Raw genomic sequence first — 15214 nt, 5'->3', positions numbered from 1 at the left:
CGGCCCTGGATGACGTCTGAACTAGGTGACGTCTGGGCCCCGCCCATCCGCTCCTCTGGGTTTCCCTGCCAGCGCGCCGTTGCCATGGCAGCGGGGGGCGCGGCTGACGTCCGGCGGCGTTTCCTGAAACATGGCGGCTCTCGAAGCGGCTGCTGAACCGGTAACGGGGGTAGCGGCCGTTGGACCAAAGGCGAAGGACGAAGAGGAGGAAGAGGAGTCGCTTCCGCCGTGCGAGGCAGTGCGCTGGGCGCCGGTGGGGGCGGTGGCAGAGGCCGGGCCCGGGGCGGCGGCGTTCTCGGAAGAGGCGGCGGCCGAGGAGCCCGGAGCGGCCCCGGGCTCCCCACCGGACTCGCCGGGCCGGACGCTGCGGCGGCTGCGGGCCGAGCGGCGGCGGCTGGACTCGGCGCTGCTCGCGCTGTCCTCGCATTTCGCGCAGGTGCAGTTCCGCCTGCGGCAGGTGGTGCGCGGGGCGCCGGCGGAGCAGCAGCGCCTCCTGAGCGAGCTCGAGGACTTTGCCTTCCGCGGCTGCCCTCACGTCCTGGGTTACGGGAGCCCAGAGGACCCCACCAGCGATGATGGCGACGGGATGCCGGGGGACCGGCCACGGTTGCGGGGCGAGGACCAGGTGAACAGCTGGGGCCGCGCCCCGAGGGATATGGGAATAGAGGGGTAGGTGGGCGGCGATGCTAACGCGGACGGAGGTAGCACTGGTGAGAAGCCGGCTCGTCTAGGTGGCTATGCGTGTCCCAGAAGAGACCAGACAGGTGTTCGGGACCTGCTGAAAGGCAAGAGGACAGAGAGGCCTGGGAAGCTGACGGTGAGAGGTGTTCACCAAAGGTGTGGGAAGAGATGCAGGTGTGATGAGGTGAGAGGCAGAAGAGGGATGAGCGAGGAGAGTGTTCAGAGGGCAACAGAGCAGCCAACTGAAACAGTGCTGCTCCCGCTCGCCTTGCTGTCGCCTCAAGAACCTAAGCCCTCAGCACATTTGTTGTGAGAGTTCTCCGACCCTGGAGATGGAGAAAATTGCTTAGAGAAGAGCAAGTGAATTGAAATCCATGGAAATTTAGATGCACTCCTTGTCTGTGCTTTCCTAGAATCTAGAGAATGTCTTTGATCTTCAGACTCTTGTCTGGGTGAGAGCTTTGGTGAACAGCAAGGTCTCTTAGTAATTGTAAGAAACACAAGTCCTAATTATGTGAATTTCCTAATGCTGGTATTTTGAAACTCCTTCCCCATCCTACTTAATAACTAGGTGTTCTAAAGGAAGCCCCGTTGGTAACTGTGACAAGATTCATTCAGTTAGTCAACACTGAATGCTGAGAATTTGTATGACAGCCCCAGGGGACGTTTCCTTACAGTCTTTGAACCTCTGGAAGTGCACAATTGTAGATAGCTTGTTGGAAGAGACTCGCTGTTTTTTCTCCACCTTCTTATTTAGGTTACAACCCATATGTGGCTTTCTTCCCACTTAAATTGATTTTAACCAAGAAGACTTATCAGCAGATATTGACTTGCTTATTTTAATCTGAAATGTTTCCAGTGCAGTCCTGTGTTTACTGTTCCACCCTTCTCTCCGTATACCCACAGCTCCTTGCACAAGTCCTCAAATTGCCAGACTTTTTTTTTTTTTTTTTTTTTGCGGTACGCGGGCCTCTCACTGTCGTGGCCTCTCCTGTTGCGGAGCAAAGGCTCCGGACGCGCAGGCTCAGCAGCCATGGCTCACGGGCCCAGCCGCTCCGCGGCATGTGGGATCTTCCTGGACCGGGGCACGAACCCGTGTCCCCTGCATTGGCAAGCGGACTCTCAACCACTGCGCCACCAGGGAAGCCCAAATTGCCAGACTTTTAAGGAACAGGTAGGATAGAAAGAATTTCTGTGGTCAGGCCCTGTTCAGGAGTGAGGAGCACCAAAGGTTTGGTGTGGATGTGGTGCTCTTTTGGTTGTCCGTTTTTACTTTTAGAAACAGTGTACAACTTAAAAAAAAAAAACTGTAGCGCTCAAAACACCTAATAAGCAGCTGTAATCTTGTGTGCATATATTGACACATGAACAGGTGGTGCCAAAGTGGGGACAGTTAGAACCAAACGATTTACTACTTATCAGTTCCAGTTTTTTGTTTTTTTAACCAGTATTTTCTCTCGCTTCATACTGGAAATTATTTCTGTTATTTCCTGCCTTGCACCAGAGCTCATTGTTCTCACCTAGTAAACATGTTTGCCCACACTCCAGTAAATCGCATACTCAGTAATTACCATGGCAGGTAACAGCGTTCAGCAGGCACAGTCATGAAAATGGAATCAGGATCTATGGCTGGTTTCTTTCTTCTTTGGCTTCATGATGTTGGGATGGGATACAATGAAAACAAAAACAAAGTTTTCCTAGTCCTTTCCCTTTGGGCTGGTTAGACAACTTTTTCCGTAAGAGTTCATTATTTGGAATGTGGCCTTCTGAACCTGATTGCGTTCAGTAACATACAGCAAATGTGTACTGAGAGCTTACCCTGTGCCAGACACAGTGCTAGGCCCTGGGGGTAGTCAGGACCTTTGCCCTTAAGGAGTTCATAGACTTGGGGAGACAGAATCTTAAACAAATCATTATAATGTGACATGAGCTAGAGTAGAAGTTTGTACAAAATACAGAGGAAGTGATTGGTTCTGCCTGGGGAAATCGAGGAAACCTCTTAAAGAATAGCTAGGCCACTAAGTTGGGGAGAAGAACAGGGTTGTAAGAAAAAACCACGACACTGGGAAAGCTTTGGAGAGGCAGTATCCCCTGAGAAAAGGCTTGCTTTCATATTGAGCAAAGCTAAAGCAAGGGGATTGCTTTTTAAATAGCTAAACAAACAGTTAATTTGTTGTTTTTCATTTGTTCTCTCTCATACCTTACTTCTGGAGGCCTTGGTAAGTACCATTTTAAGATTAAATTTAATATCCTATAGACATCTAGTTTAAAATGCAGCCTTACACCTGTAAATGATTTGCTAGTTTTGCTTTGTTTTGTTTTTGATACTCAAAAAAGGCAAGGAAGAACCAGTATTTGAGAATACATTGGCAAGGCTTTACCTCTCTGAAGGGTTTTTCATCATTTAAATGTAGAAACTACTGGGTGGCCAACAGTGAGAAAAGGCGTCACTGGTCAGGGAACCTTATCGAACTTTTTTTTTTTTTTCCTCAAACCTAATTACCTTCTCACCCTTATTACTTGGCTTTGAATTTTTTTCACTGCCCCAGGTACCTGTGTTTGTTTGATTTTGCAATACATTGGAGGCGCTTTGGACCTTAAGAAAACTGATATGAGTTATAAAGCCTCTCTGTACACCCTTACCTCCAGATTCTCTCGCAAAATTTGGCTGTAGCAAGTATTCAGGACTTGTTCTGTGGTAATTGGCTCTGGAGGATAGCATGTTTAATTCCAGGGAGGCTGTCTTGGCTGAGATAAATTGTGTCAATCTTAACTAGACCTGAGGGGGTGGGAAGCAATCTTAATGAAAGGCCCCATTGTACTTATATCCTATTTCCAATGAAGGATAAATACTTTCTTAAAGAAAACACGCATTTAATAAATTGCCCCGATGAAATAATTATTCTCATTTTTTAACGTGTCCCATGAATTCTGTATTTCATTCGGGTTACTTGGAAACATTTTATATTTTACTAGTCATTATTGGCTTAAGAGAATTCATAACGTGCCCTGACTTTTTCTTTTCCTGTGAAATCAACCCAAATCTTTTCCCATCTTAGAGTGAGCAGGAGAAACGGGAACATCTGGAAACCCAAAGGGAGAAGCAGAAGGAACTGATACTGCAGCTCAAAACGCAGCTCGATGACCTGGAGACGTTTGCCTATCAGGAAGGCAGTTACGACTCCCTGCCACAGTCCGTGGTCTTGGAAAGGCAGCGGGTGAGCAGATTCAGAGGCGCCTCCTCCACTGCCTTGGGTTACCTTGTCCCTTCCAGCGTTCGCAGGACAGCCTTGTCCAGCTTGCTCACCCTCAGCCTCACTGCTGGCCCATATCAAAGGGAAATTTTGCTGCTACCTGGGACCAGTCTTTATTCACATGTGGAAACACACATGCCAAAGCTTTCTAATGTGATGATTGAGCTCTTTTTTGTTTTTTTGGTGGCTATTATTATTAATAATAGTAGTAATAAATAATAATAACAGCAATAATTTATTTCATTTGATCATTGAAACCGTTCTACTTGGGCACTTCATATGATGTAAACTAGTTTTCTCCCCCAGCACCAGTCAATAAATATTCCAGGAATCCTGACTTTAATGCTGTATTTATTAAAGCAACACCTGGGCAGACAGGTGAATCTGTTAGTCAAAACACAGTCTCAGTTACACGTTTGTCTCTCTGGAGCTGTGATGTGGCTGTTTTTCTGGCAGGGCTGGAGTTATACATTATCTGGTTTTCAAATTGTTCCTCATGTTGTCACTAGGATATTTTGGTTGTAACACGCCTGGATGTTTCATAGAGCTTTTCCTTTAGTTGCCTAGAGTAGTAAGGCAAGAAGGGATGAGAAGGACTAGAAACTAAGGGAAATCAGTATTTATTCTCTTGGAGGCCAGGGGGGAAGCTAACTATGGGGCTTTTGGGATCATCAGCCGCTTTGGATCATTTACACTGTTGTTCTCTTGAGTGAAATTTACCTGGCCTGGTAGAAAATTTGCAGTGAGAGGAGCCATTTCTGTCAGAGAGGAACCAGGGGTCCTTGTTTCTATAAGAGACGTAAAAGGCCTGTGCCCTCACCTTGATCAGCAGTTGCACCATTTTTCTCACAAATTTGATTTCCATTTAAGGGTAGAAGGGAGGCACACTAGTAAAGATTCTCCTTCTTCCTAACCCTCTCCCTGAAAATTCCAAAGGGTGTGCTCATGGCTTGTAGTCTTGATAGGTGATCATCGATGAGTTAATAAAGAAACTGGACATGAATCTGAACGAGGACCTCAGCTCACTGTCCACTGAGGAGCTTCGGCAGCGTGTGGATGTAGCTGTAGCTCAGATCGTCAACCCAGCCCGAGTGAAAGAACAGCTGGTTGAGCAGCTGAAAACTCAGATCCGAGACCTCGAGATGTTCATCAGCTTCATCCAAGGTCAGAGGAGGGATGGAAAGAGAAGGGTGGCTGGATGTCATCATAATTATATGTATTCTGAGTACTAACACCTAAAGGTGCCAGTCCTTGATGTATATGCAAGAGGTTTGATCACTCGGTAAGGGAGCCAGCATGGTGGAGTAGAAAGGACATGGATTTTAAAACCAGAGAGTTAAAATCTCAGCCCTGCCCCTTACTGGCTTCGTGTCCTTCATAGACTAATGAGGTTAGGCAGGTTCCTAACCTCTTCAGTCCCGCTCTCCTCCTCCATAAAATGATGATTCATGCTTCCTTCACTCAGCAGTTATTTATTGAGCCAGCTAGTATGTGCCAGTCACTGTTCCACACGATGAAATACTATTTGTAAAAGCTTTGTCACGTGGTAGGCACTAGTAAATAGTATTCTGCCTTTAAAAATCTGCCAAAAAGAGGCTAAATAAATGTCTCCTCTTTGTAACCTCTGATTGCAGATGAAGTAGGAAGCCCATTACAGACAGGTAGTGGACACTGTGAGTGCAAGGCCAGTGGGAAGACAGGAAACGGCTCCTGCAGAACTGGCAGCAGCAGACCACCTCCAGGAAACAGCAAAAGTAAGTACAGCTTCCAGAATGCGCAAATCTATAGAGACAGAAAGTAGATTAGGGGTTGCCTAGGCTGGGGGATCGGGGAGAAGTAGGGAGTGGGAAATGCCAATGATACACGGTTTCTTTGGGGGATGATGGTTGCCCAACTCTGTGAATATACTAAAAACCACTGAATTATACACTTTTAATGGGTAAGTTGAGTGTTACGTGAATCATATCTCAACATAGTTATTACTAACCAAAAAAAGTAAGCCCAGCGACATCCTAGGTGGCTCTTGGCTTCATGTGGGACCCATGCTGTGGCTCAGAAGCAAGACTGGATCTCAGCTTGTGACTTGCTGACTGTCCCTCTGACCACTATGGCCTCTCACTGATGAGTCGTTGTGTTTTCTACGCAGCGAAGGCAGAAGACATGAAGAGAGTTCGGGAGACAGGGCTGCACCTGATGCGGCGAGTGCTGGCAGTGCTCCAGATCTTTGCTGTTAGCCAGTTCGGTTGCGCCACGGGCCAGATCCCGCAGACCCTGTGGCAGAGGGACCAGGCTGACAGGGACTACTCTCCCTTATTGAAGAGGCTGGAGGTGTCAGTAGACAGGGTGAAGCAGCTGGCCTTGAGGCACCAGGCGCATGACCATTTCAGCAGCTCCGCCAGCCTCCAGGACCTCTCTCTGGGAGGCAAGGATGAGTTGACCGTGGCTGTGCGGAAGGAGCTGACCGTGGCCGTGAGGGACCTGCTGGCCCATGGACTGTACGCCTCTTCACCGGGGATGAGCCTCGTCATGGCCCCCATCGCCTGTCTGCTGCCGGCCTTCTCCTCGGCCCCCGAGGCCATGCACCCCTGGGAGCTCTTTGTAAAGTACTACCACGCTAAGAACGGCCGTGCTTACGTGGAATCCCCCGCCCGGAAGCTCTCACAGTCCTTCGCCCTGCCTGTCATGGGAGGCACTGTGGTGACGCCCAAGCAGAGCCTGCTGACAGCCATCCACGTGGTGCTGACAGAGCACGACCCGTTTAAGCGCAGTGCAGACTCGGAACTGAAGGCCTTGGTGTGCATGGCGCTGAATGAGCAGCGTCTCGTGTCCTGGGTGAACCTCATCTGCAAGTCGGGGTCGCTCATCGAGCCCCACTACCAGCCCTGGAGCTACATGGCACACACGGGCTTTGAGAGTGCCCTCAACCTGCTCAGCCGCCTTAGCAGCCTCAAGTTCAGCCTCCCTGTAGACCTGGCTGTGCGCCAGCTCAAGAACATCAAAGATGCCTTTTGATGAGAATGCCCTGGCCCCAGACCAGCATCTTGCTCAGTAAGGATAGACGGTTAGTCTTCTCGGATAAGAGCAAGAATTAGGAGGAGGGGCTAAAGACATTTTCCCTAGCCAGATGATGCAAAGTCTCTCTCCCCCATCAACTTAGCATCTCAGAAAGATATGCTGGAGACCCTCTTGTTAAAAGGTTCTGCCCTGGCATGTAACACGGTGTGCATGTGAGCACATATACTTGAGCCTGTTGAAAAGAAGTCAGTCATGGCACACCCTCTTCACGCCATGTCTGATTTGTAGAAAATCCGGGTTGCTGTAACCATTCTCTTCACGGTGGTGAGGGACAGCATGAGTGAGTTGTTGGTCCTGGAAGACATACAACTTAAGGCTCCTGTCAGTCAAGTTGCGAGCCATCTTCCTTCACTTGAAGCAGGTTTGAGAGAGTCCTAGGTCAGAATTCAAACTCCTTTTGTGAATACTGATGCCTCTTTCTTCCTGACCCCAAGGTCAGGGGAGGCCCTGTGTGTTCCATAGCTGCCTCTAAAACCAGGAGTGGGCATATCTGAGAACAGCATTTCTAAGGGTGTTTACCACAGTTGGTTTTTTTTTTTTTTTTTTTTTTTTAATTTGGCTGCGCTGAGCAGCTTGCGGGATCTTAGCTCCCCGACCAGGGATTGAACCCCGGGCCCACAGCAGTGAAAGCGCCAAGTCTTAGCCACTGGACCGCCAGGGAATTCCCCAAAGTTGATTTTAATATGAGCCCTTTTTCGTGTAGAGGTAAGAACTGAAATCTGTCCCTGACCACGTGGTCCTTTCCTCACAGCCCAGATGATGGTCTTTCAGTTTTGGAGCTGGTTTACCAGGACAGCCACCGTCTGGTACCATGTCCTCTGGCGAGTAACCTTTCCTCTGCGCACCTCCCAGCTTCTCAGAAGGAAACGTGTCCAGGGTGTGTTCCATGTGTCCTGGAGGCTGGATGGTGGAGGAGGTCTGACCACGTGATCATACTACAGCATGGGTAGGAACTGTGGCAGATCACTGGTGACAAAGAAGGGCCTTGGCATTTCCTTGTAGAACTGACTCTAGACTGGTCCTGTTGGGTCTCTTTTAGCCTTTTTAGTTCATATTTGACATTCAGCTTGCATCCTGCTCTGGGACTGACCAAAAATGAGCAAAGTATATCACCTTCTGGAAAGCCAAATGGGTTCCCAACACTACTGATTTACCATCGTTTCATGTATTTAATTGCCAGCTGCGCTTCGTGTCTGCACTATTATGTAGTGCATTTTAACTTAATGTTTTCAGTAAGATATTATTTAAGATCTATTCTTGATAATTCATTAGAATTAGTCCTCCTTCACGTGAAACAGGATAAGTGTAAAATGTTGTGAAAAATGGTATCTGTGGTTGCTAATAAAATCATAGTATTTTGTGTAGCTTCTCTGCAAAGACCTTAGAGACTGCTGGCTTTGGTTTATAAGTCTGGGCATTGTCAGCGTATCTGATCCAGATCAGTATTTCCTTGAGCAATGCCTGGCTCCTGGCATTTCTGCCTCTCCTCTGTCCCCTGCACTGGATCAGCTGAGCTTTGGTGGTGTTTCCCCCACTATCCCCCTTGAACAAATTCATGAGAAAGTTTCGTTGGCATTATCATCCCATCTTGCCCAGACCTACAGTCCTATCCCCACAGCATATCTCACCACACATGCCACTTTAGGAACTGACGCTTTTAAATTCACTTGTCTGGATACCATTTAGGGTGGGTGATAAGTGCTGTAGTCGTATGGCATAGCCCTGGATCACCCCAGTATGTTTCCAATCCTCACAAAAACTGGTATTAAGGCTTTTATGCTAACATGAGGAGAAGCATTTTGTGTGTGTGCCATCCTAATTTAATTCTCACTACATGTAAGGCAGAACAATATCATCTGCATTTTATAGCTGAGGAAACTGAACTGCAGAGGTTAAATATTTTGTCCACGTTTACATGTTGGAAGAGCTGGGATTTGAACCCAAGTTGCCTGAATCCAAATCCTATGGTCTTTATACTGTTAATGTTACCTCATTGTATCATGCTGCTTCTAGATATTTTGTTCCTCTCTCTCCTTTATCCACCCCCTCACTTCACCATCACTTTGTGGATGAACAGGTATTTTCCACATGCCTGCCAGAAATTTCAGCTGCCAAAGGACTAGGCTGCAGGGAGATGGGCAGATAGCCATTGCTCTGCCAAGTTCTTCATGAAACTTAAAGACATGTAGAGACAGAGACAAGCCTGCCAGCAGGCCAGCAGTCACGTAGCTGCTAGTCACTGATAACATCTGTATTATAACTGAGGACAGAGGTCTGTGCTTGGCTTGGAGTGAGGCAGACAGGATGAAGGAGGAGAGGAGGGACTGTCAGCCGAGGTCTAAGGCTATGCAAGAACAGAATGAAAGAGAGCCGTGAATATGTATCCAATGAAAGTGCAGGGTCCGTTGTATGATCTGCAAGGCATCGTTAAAGATTTCCAAGATGCTCTGCCTTCATTCATTCACTATTGAGCACCCACCAACTGCTTGGGCCAGGCTAGGTGCTCAGAACTTATCTCTGCCTGCCTTCAAGGAACACAAGTTTTAGCAAAGGAGGTAGCAAGCCAATTGGAGATTTGAGTAGCTTGTTAAAACACAAATTGCTGGGACTTCCCTGGTGGTGCAGTGGTTAAGAATCCGCCTGCCAATGCAGGGGACACAGGTTCAATCCCTGGTCTGGGAAGATCCCACATGCCGTGGAGCAACTAAGCCTGTGCGCCGCAACTACTGAGCGTGCATGCCACGACTACTGAAGCCTGTGCTCCTAGAGCCTGTGTTCTGCAGCAAGAGAAGCCACCACAATGAGAAGCCAGAGCACCACAATGAAGAGTAGTCCCCCTGCGCGCAGCAAGGAAGACCCAATGCAGCCAAAAATAAATAAATAATTAAAACAAACAAACAAAAACAACCACAAATTGCTTGGTTCCATCCCCAGAGTTTTTTATTCAGTAGCTCTGAGAATTTGCATTTCTAACAAGTTCCCATGCTTGTTATGCTGATGCTGCTGGTCTGGGGACCACACTTTGACAACCACTGATCCAAACCAACTGAAATATGTTCTATAGTAAAATGAAGTGTGGATTGGATTGCTGAGGGAGCATAGAGAAGGAAGAGATGAATTATGCCTGGGAGAATTCTAGAGTGGCCTTGAAGGATGGATAGGATTTTGCCCAGCTACAGTGGAGGAGAATAACGAAACACGGAACAGCTTGCGTGAAGACCCTGGCGCTCAGAAGGGGTCGGATCTTTGAGTAGTTGAGCTGGCTGGAACCCAGGTGGTATGTGAAGGGTGTGGAGGAGACAGGAACTTACACTGCAAAGAAGATAGGAAGGGAGTGAGAGTTCAAACTTTGGTACAGAGAGCCAGCGAAGGATTTCAGGCAGGTAAGTGGCGGACTTAAGAGTTGTGTTTAGAGAACTTTCTAAAAATAAGATCTATAGCTCATGGCTCCACACCAGACCTGAACTGGAATCTCTTCAGTTGGCAATGCATATTTAATAAGCATCCCAAGCAATTTTTGACCCACCCAAAGTTTTGAGGAGGGACTGGAGAAAACAAAGAACTGAAGCTGGATCAGTTAGGGAGCAGGTGTAAAAGGATAGAAAAGATTTAAAAGACATGAGGCAAAATTCACAGGATTTAGTTACTAATTTGATTTGGAGAGTTTTAGTATGTGATAAGAGTTCAAGGCAATGATAAGATTTCAGGGTTTGGTTTCTGTTTTCCAAGAGAGAAACAGCAAAAGACACAAAAGCAGATAAGGAGGCTGAAAGAAGACCATGGAGGTGGAAATGGACAGGGTCGTGTGGTGCAGTGGCAAGAGTGGCTTGGGAACGGGGGAGCCTTGATCTGCGCCACCAACTCCGTGACTTTGCTGCTCTAGAACTTTCCTCTCATCTTTGAGAGGACAGAGTAGACGATTTCTGAGTTCCTTTCCAACTCTACAATGTCATATTACAAATTAAAACAAAACATTTTCATTAAATATAGAAATATAAGTACATAATCAGGGTGATAAACTATTGGAATGAAGTCCTGAGGGCTGCGGGGGAAATTGGTCCTTGGAGAGCCTGAAGAAGAGAAATGATGAAACCCTGATTGTTCCCACATCTTGCCCAAGACCAATCCTATAGATTCGTCAGTGTTCAAATGAGCAAAAACTATAAGATGGTTTCTCTTTCTCTTGAACTCGGAAGACACCTAAGGAACAATCTAAAAACACTCTTCCAGTAAGTGATGGGAAATAATTCAGTTTGAGAGCCAACTAGACCTGGGTTCAAACCCAGATTTGATGATCAGAGCCTTAGGCTCTCTAAATCTCAATTTCCTCATGTCTAAATGGGAGGAAAATACCCAAGATGCAGATTCCTGAGAATTAAATAGCAGTTGACTTACCTAACGTGCCTAGCATCTTGCCTGGCACAGAGTGGGTACTCAATTTGGTGACTGGGTAAACAGTATGGGCTCAGGAGGACCGCTTGAATCTGAGTTCCCAGCTTGATCACGTACTAGCTGTGGATTTGGGGCAAATTACTTAACCTTCCCAAACCACAGTATCTTCAACTGTGGAATGGAGATAACATTACTTATCTCTTATTGTCGTTATGAGGATCAAAAGAGATAATACACGTAAATTAACTTGGCCTGACACAGCGTACAGAGCTGCTAGTATCACCATAATCGTCCTTCATCTCCCTCCTTTATTCTGGTCGGAAATGTCTCTGACATCATTAGCCTCTACATGTTGAGGGCAAGTTCCCTTGTTTGATTGATCTTCGTCTCTTCCTTATGCGTAACTGTACACAGTTGGTACTAATAAATGTCCTATTTTGTTTCTTACTCTTCCAAAGCAAAAGAAGTAAATTTCAAACTGTGCCTCCCCCACCCGCTAGCGCCAGAGAAAGGAACTACAACCAGGGGCAGAGGAGCAGCTGCGTCCACGTAAAAGCCTTCCGGGGGAGGCAGAACTCCTTTGCCCTTTCTACTGCTGGAGCTGCTCATAAAGTTTGATTGGAATAAAAAAGCTGCCAGGCCTTCCTTTCCCTTCAAGAGCTTCTTCCGCCCTCAACACAGATTCTGAGCGCCACGCAAGAGGCGGGGAGAAGCCCGAGGGGGCGGGACTGGAAGTGAGGTCACCCTCCCCGGGGTGAAAGGTAAGCGGAAGTGCTCTTTCTTTCTCTGCTGTAGGCCCGAGAGGTTGCTGCCGGTGAGTAGCGGCTGGGGCAGGGTATTACAATCCGCAGCCATCCGCCGACTGGGGGTCGAGTTGCGGGGTGGTGCCGGGTGCTTTTCATTCCTCGGTCTCTGACGGCTTCGTAGCGGATCCTGTCTTGAGAGCAGTACCTGCGGGCGGCCTGAGCCGAGACGCAGTGAGCGCCGCTGAAGTTTCGGGCCCACAGCCTGAGCTGGCGGGTTTCTGAGCGGCCCCTTCTCTTTTCTCTGCAGACATGGGCAAGTTCATGAAACCCGGGAAGGTGGTGCTGGTCCTGGCCGGTCGCTACTCCGGACGCAAAGCGGTCATCGTAAAGGTACCAACCTCGCGAACCTGTGCCCCTTTGTATCCCGTGAATGGAGCGGGCGGGCAACTTGGAATTCAAGACCTAGTTTGGGGGCATTACCCACTGAGCATTGCGAATGGTGGGGGGGGTTGAATGCATGAGAGCTTTTGAGAGAGAAAGACGCATAATAACAAATGGGAGTTGAATTGGACAGCTGACACCCAACGCGTTTTCTATCAGAGAGGTTTTAAGTAATACTAATGGCTGACGTTTATTGAATGCTTGCTTGGTACCTGGCACTGCCTTATAGGTGTCGTCATGTGCAATCCTTGCGGTAACTATAAGGTTACTTTCTACTGCGAAGGTTTAGAGATGTTAAGTTTAACCTGAGGTCAAACAGGTAGTAAGTGCTGCAGCTGGGACTCCGTAAAAAGAGGAGAAATTGTTACTAGTTAAAATGGTCACTTAGCGTAATCTAGCCGTTCACTGTTTGCCTTTTACCTACGTCTTTAGCCTTTTATGAGATTTTCCTAAGCTCTGGCCACATACACCACTGCTGTTGACTGTTGGGGACACCGGGGCACCCTTGGTTCCCTTTCCTCCGTCTGCCTGAGGCTGGTTTTGGAGTTAGGCAGCCAGGTTTGGAATCGTGCCTCTAACCATTCCTAGCAGTGCAATCCTGGAGGAGGTTAAGAGATGTAAAGTCCTGAGAACTAGTGCTTGGCATATAGCAATCACTTCATAATTGTTAACTGTTGTTACATTTTAAATCTCTTGCCTCCCAGGAACCTTCCAGATTTTTCCTGGTGGGAAGGAAACCACCCTTTTCCCTGTTAACTCTTTGGGCATCTAGCATAGGACTTAGAATGTCTGCTTTGTGTCGTTTTTATAATAGTGGGTCTCAGAGGCCTAGGGGTTGAGGGTGTTCTTTCTATACACGCCCTACATCTAGCAAAGGGCCTCAATAGCAATAACATGTAATTGCTCATTCAGAACATTGACGATGGCACCTCAGACCGACCCTACAGCCATGCTCTGGTGGCTGGAATTGATCGCTATCCCCGCAAAGTGACAGCTGCCATGGGCAAGAAGAAAATTGCCAAGAGGTCAAAGATCAAGTCTTTCGTGAAAGTTTATAATTATAATCACCTCATGCCTACAAGGTGAGCGTTTCAAGAATGGGAATGAAAGTGCCTTTTCTGACTTTTCCCACTCTCTGCCCTGCTGAATAAGGAGACAACCTTGTAGCCGCTCCAGTGGAAGAGACATCATTTTCAATTTGGCATTTGGCCGTGGTTTCCCAGTGTTGCCTCTTTAATCCATCTTGGAAGTGTTCACTTTCCTGTTGTTTTCTATTGATTTCCCTGACTTCGCAACGCCGGATTGAAAAACTTCTTCCAAACTTGCTCTTGATCTGTCTCTCTCCTCACCTGAAAATTCTTTGAAGTGTTGAGTAAAGGTTGTTCCATTTGTTTCCAGCCACAGTAAACACAGGCATAGAATCTGGCCTGCCTTCTTCCACTCTCAAGGATGATAGTTACTATAGGGTAGGGTAGTTGTGGGAAACTGAGAGTGAATTGTGAAGTTTTTCAGTGGCTTGAATCTATGTAAAAGAGTTTGTTAAAACTGGGCATTTCCAAAGAATATCATCAGGACTTTAGCACAGTTTTGATGATAGCTCCTGTGGAGTCAGACCTTAACGTGCCAATGTCCCAGGAGTGGGGCGGAGGGGTGAAGGCCCTGGCAGCATGTGGGCTGCTCCTACCTTCCTGCCATTGTTCCCAGGTACTCTGTGGATATCCCCTTGGACAAAACTGTTGTCAACAAGGATGTCTTCAGAGACCCTGCTCTCAAACGCAAGGCCCGACGAGAGGCCAAGGTCAAGTTTGAGGAGAGGTAAGTAGGCTTTGGTAGTGAATGCTGGAGTATGGTTTCACTGTTCTCCATGAAGACAGTTTTGTTTTCTGTGATTCCTCCCCTCATTAGTGTCCTTTTTTCCCCCCTCTAGATACAAGACCGGCAAGAACAAATGGTTCTTTCAGAAGCTGCGGTTTTAGGTCTGTCTTGTTTGAGTCATTACAAATACAAAAATACAAAAAAAAATCCACGTGTCTGCTTTCTTCTTGTTATTAGACTGGGAAAGAACATTCATACGATGAGAGACACTGGGTGGTGGATGAGGGACTGTGGGAAAATATAAAATAAAAGGTACATCTGCCTTTGTGAGACATGGGCTACTTCTGTCCATAGCCTGATAATCCTTTAATGGTCTAACTCAGTGGGTAAAATGTCATATTGAACTGTTTCCCCAAAAGAGCTACTCTGGACATTTTTAGGTGTGGAATTGTTTAAGCATCCCTGGCTTCAACCCATTACATATCTAGAGAACTGTTCCCCCACCCCCACCCCGTGTGACAACCAAAGGCCCCTCTGAGTGGACACCATCTACTTTGGATTAAGAGTCACTAACTTGAAGTGGTTTGTTAAACCGGAGTGCCAGATTTGGTAGGTCAGAATTCAGCATCTTGTCAAGTGATGTTGGTGCTGCTTGGACGAGGACCACACTGGAGAACTGCTCTAGATGGGGATGGACACCAACAATGAAGGCCTGAGCCACAGAGCAGCCATTCCTAGTGGGACCAAGGAGAGGTCCCCAAGTGGTCTGTCTAGCGGAGACAGGCAAGGAAGGGGGTGGGGCTCTGGATT

General features: G+C 47.4%; 2 protein-coding genes across 4 annotated transcripts; both read left to right on the top strand.

The window, feature by feature from the left end:
* Positions 1 to 48: 48 nt before the first annotated feature.
* Positions 49 to 12144, top strand: RUNDC1 (RUN domain containing 1). Of its 3 annotated transcripts, none has more exons than XM_060289971.2 (6): positions 49 to 625; positions 3741 to 3899; positions 4901 to 5099; positions 5570 to 5689; positions 6082 to 6996; positions 11861 to 12144. In XM_060289971.2, the coding sequence occupies exons 1-5, from the start codon at positions 131 to 133 to the stop codon at positions 6945 to 6947; spliced, it is 1839 nt and encodes a 612-aa protein (XP_060145954.1). In that variant the 5' UTR covers positions 49 to 130; the 3' UTR covers positions 6948 to 6996; positions 11861 to 12144. The 3 variants fall into 3 exon arrangements, with proteins under 3 accessions (XP_060145954.1, XP_030696081.1, XP_030696080.1); XM_030840221.3 differs by lacking the exon at positions 11861 to 12144 and adding an exon at positions 7762 to 7896 and having other exon boundaries at positions 6082 to 6983; XM_030840220.3 differs by lacking the exon at positions 11861 to 12144 and adding an exon at positions 7762 to 7888.
* Position 12145: 1 nt separating this feature from the next.
* RPL27 (ribosomal protein L27) lies at positions 12146 to 14615 on the top strand. The gene is made up of 5 exons (XM_030839797.2): positions 12146 to 12216; positions 12456 to 12538; positions 13502 to 13671; positions 14294 to 14404; positions 14517 to 14615. The coding sequence occupies exons 2-5, from the start codon at positions 12458 to 12460 to the stop codon at positions 14563 to 14565; spliced, it is 411 nt and encodes a 136-aa protein (XP_030695657.1). The 5' UTR covers positions 12146 to 12216; positions 12456 to 12457; the 3' UTR covers positions 14566 to 14615.
* Positions 14616 to 15214: the final 599 nt, after the last annotated feature.

Source organism: Globicephala melas, chromosome 20 (assembly GCF_963455315.2).
Source record: "Globicephala melas chromosome 20, mGloMel1.2, whole genome shotgun sequence".
NCBI lineage: Eukaryota > Metazoa > Chordata > Mammalia > Artiodactyla > Delphinidae > Globicephala > Globicephala melas.
This window is presented reverse-complemented; position numbering and strand designations above follow the sequence as displayed.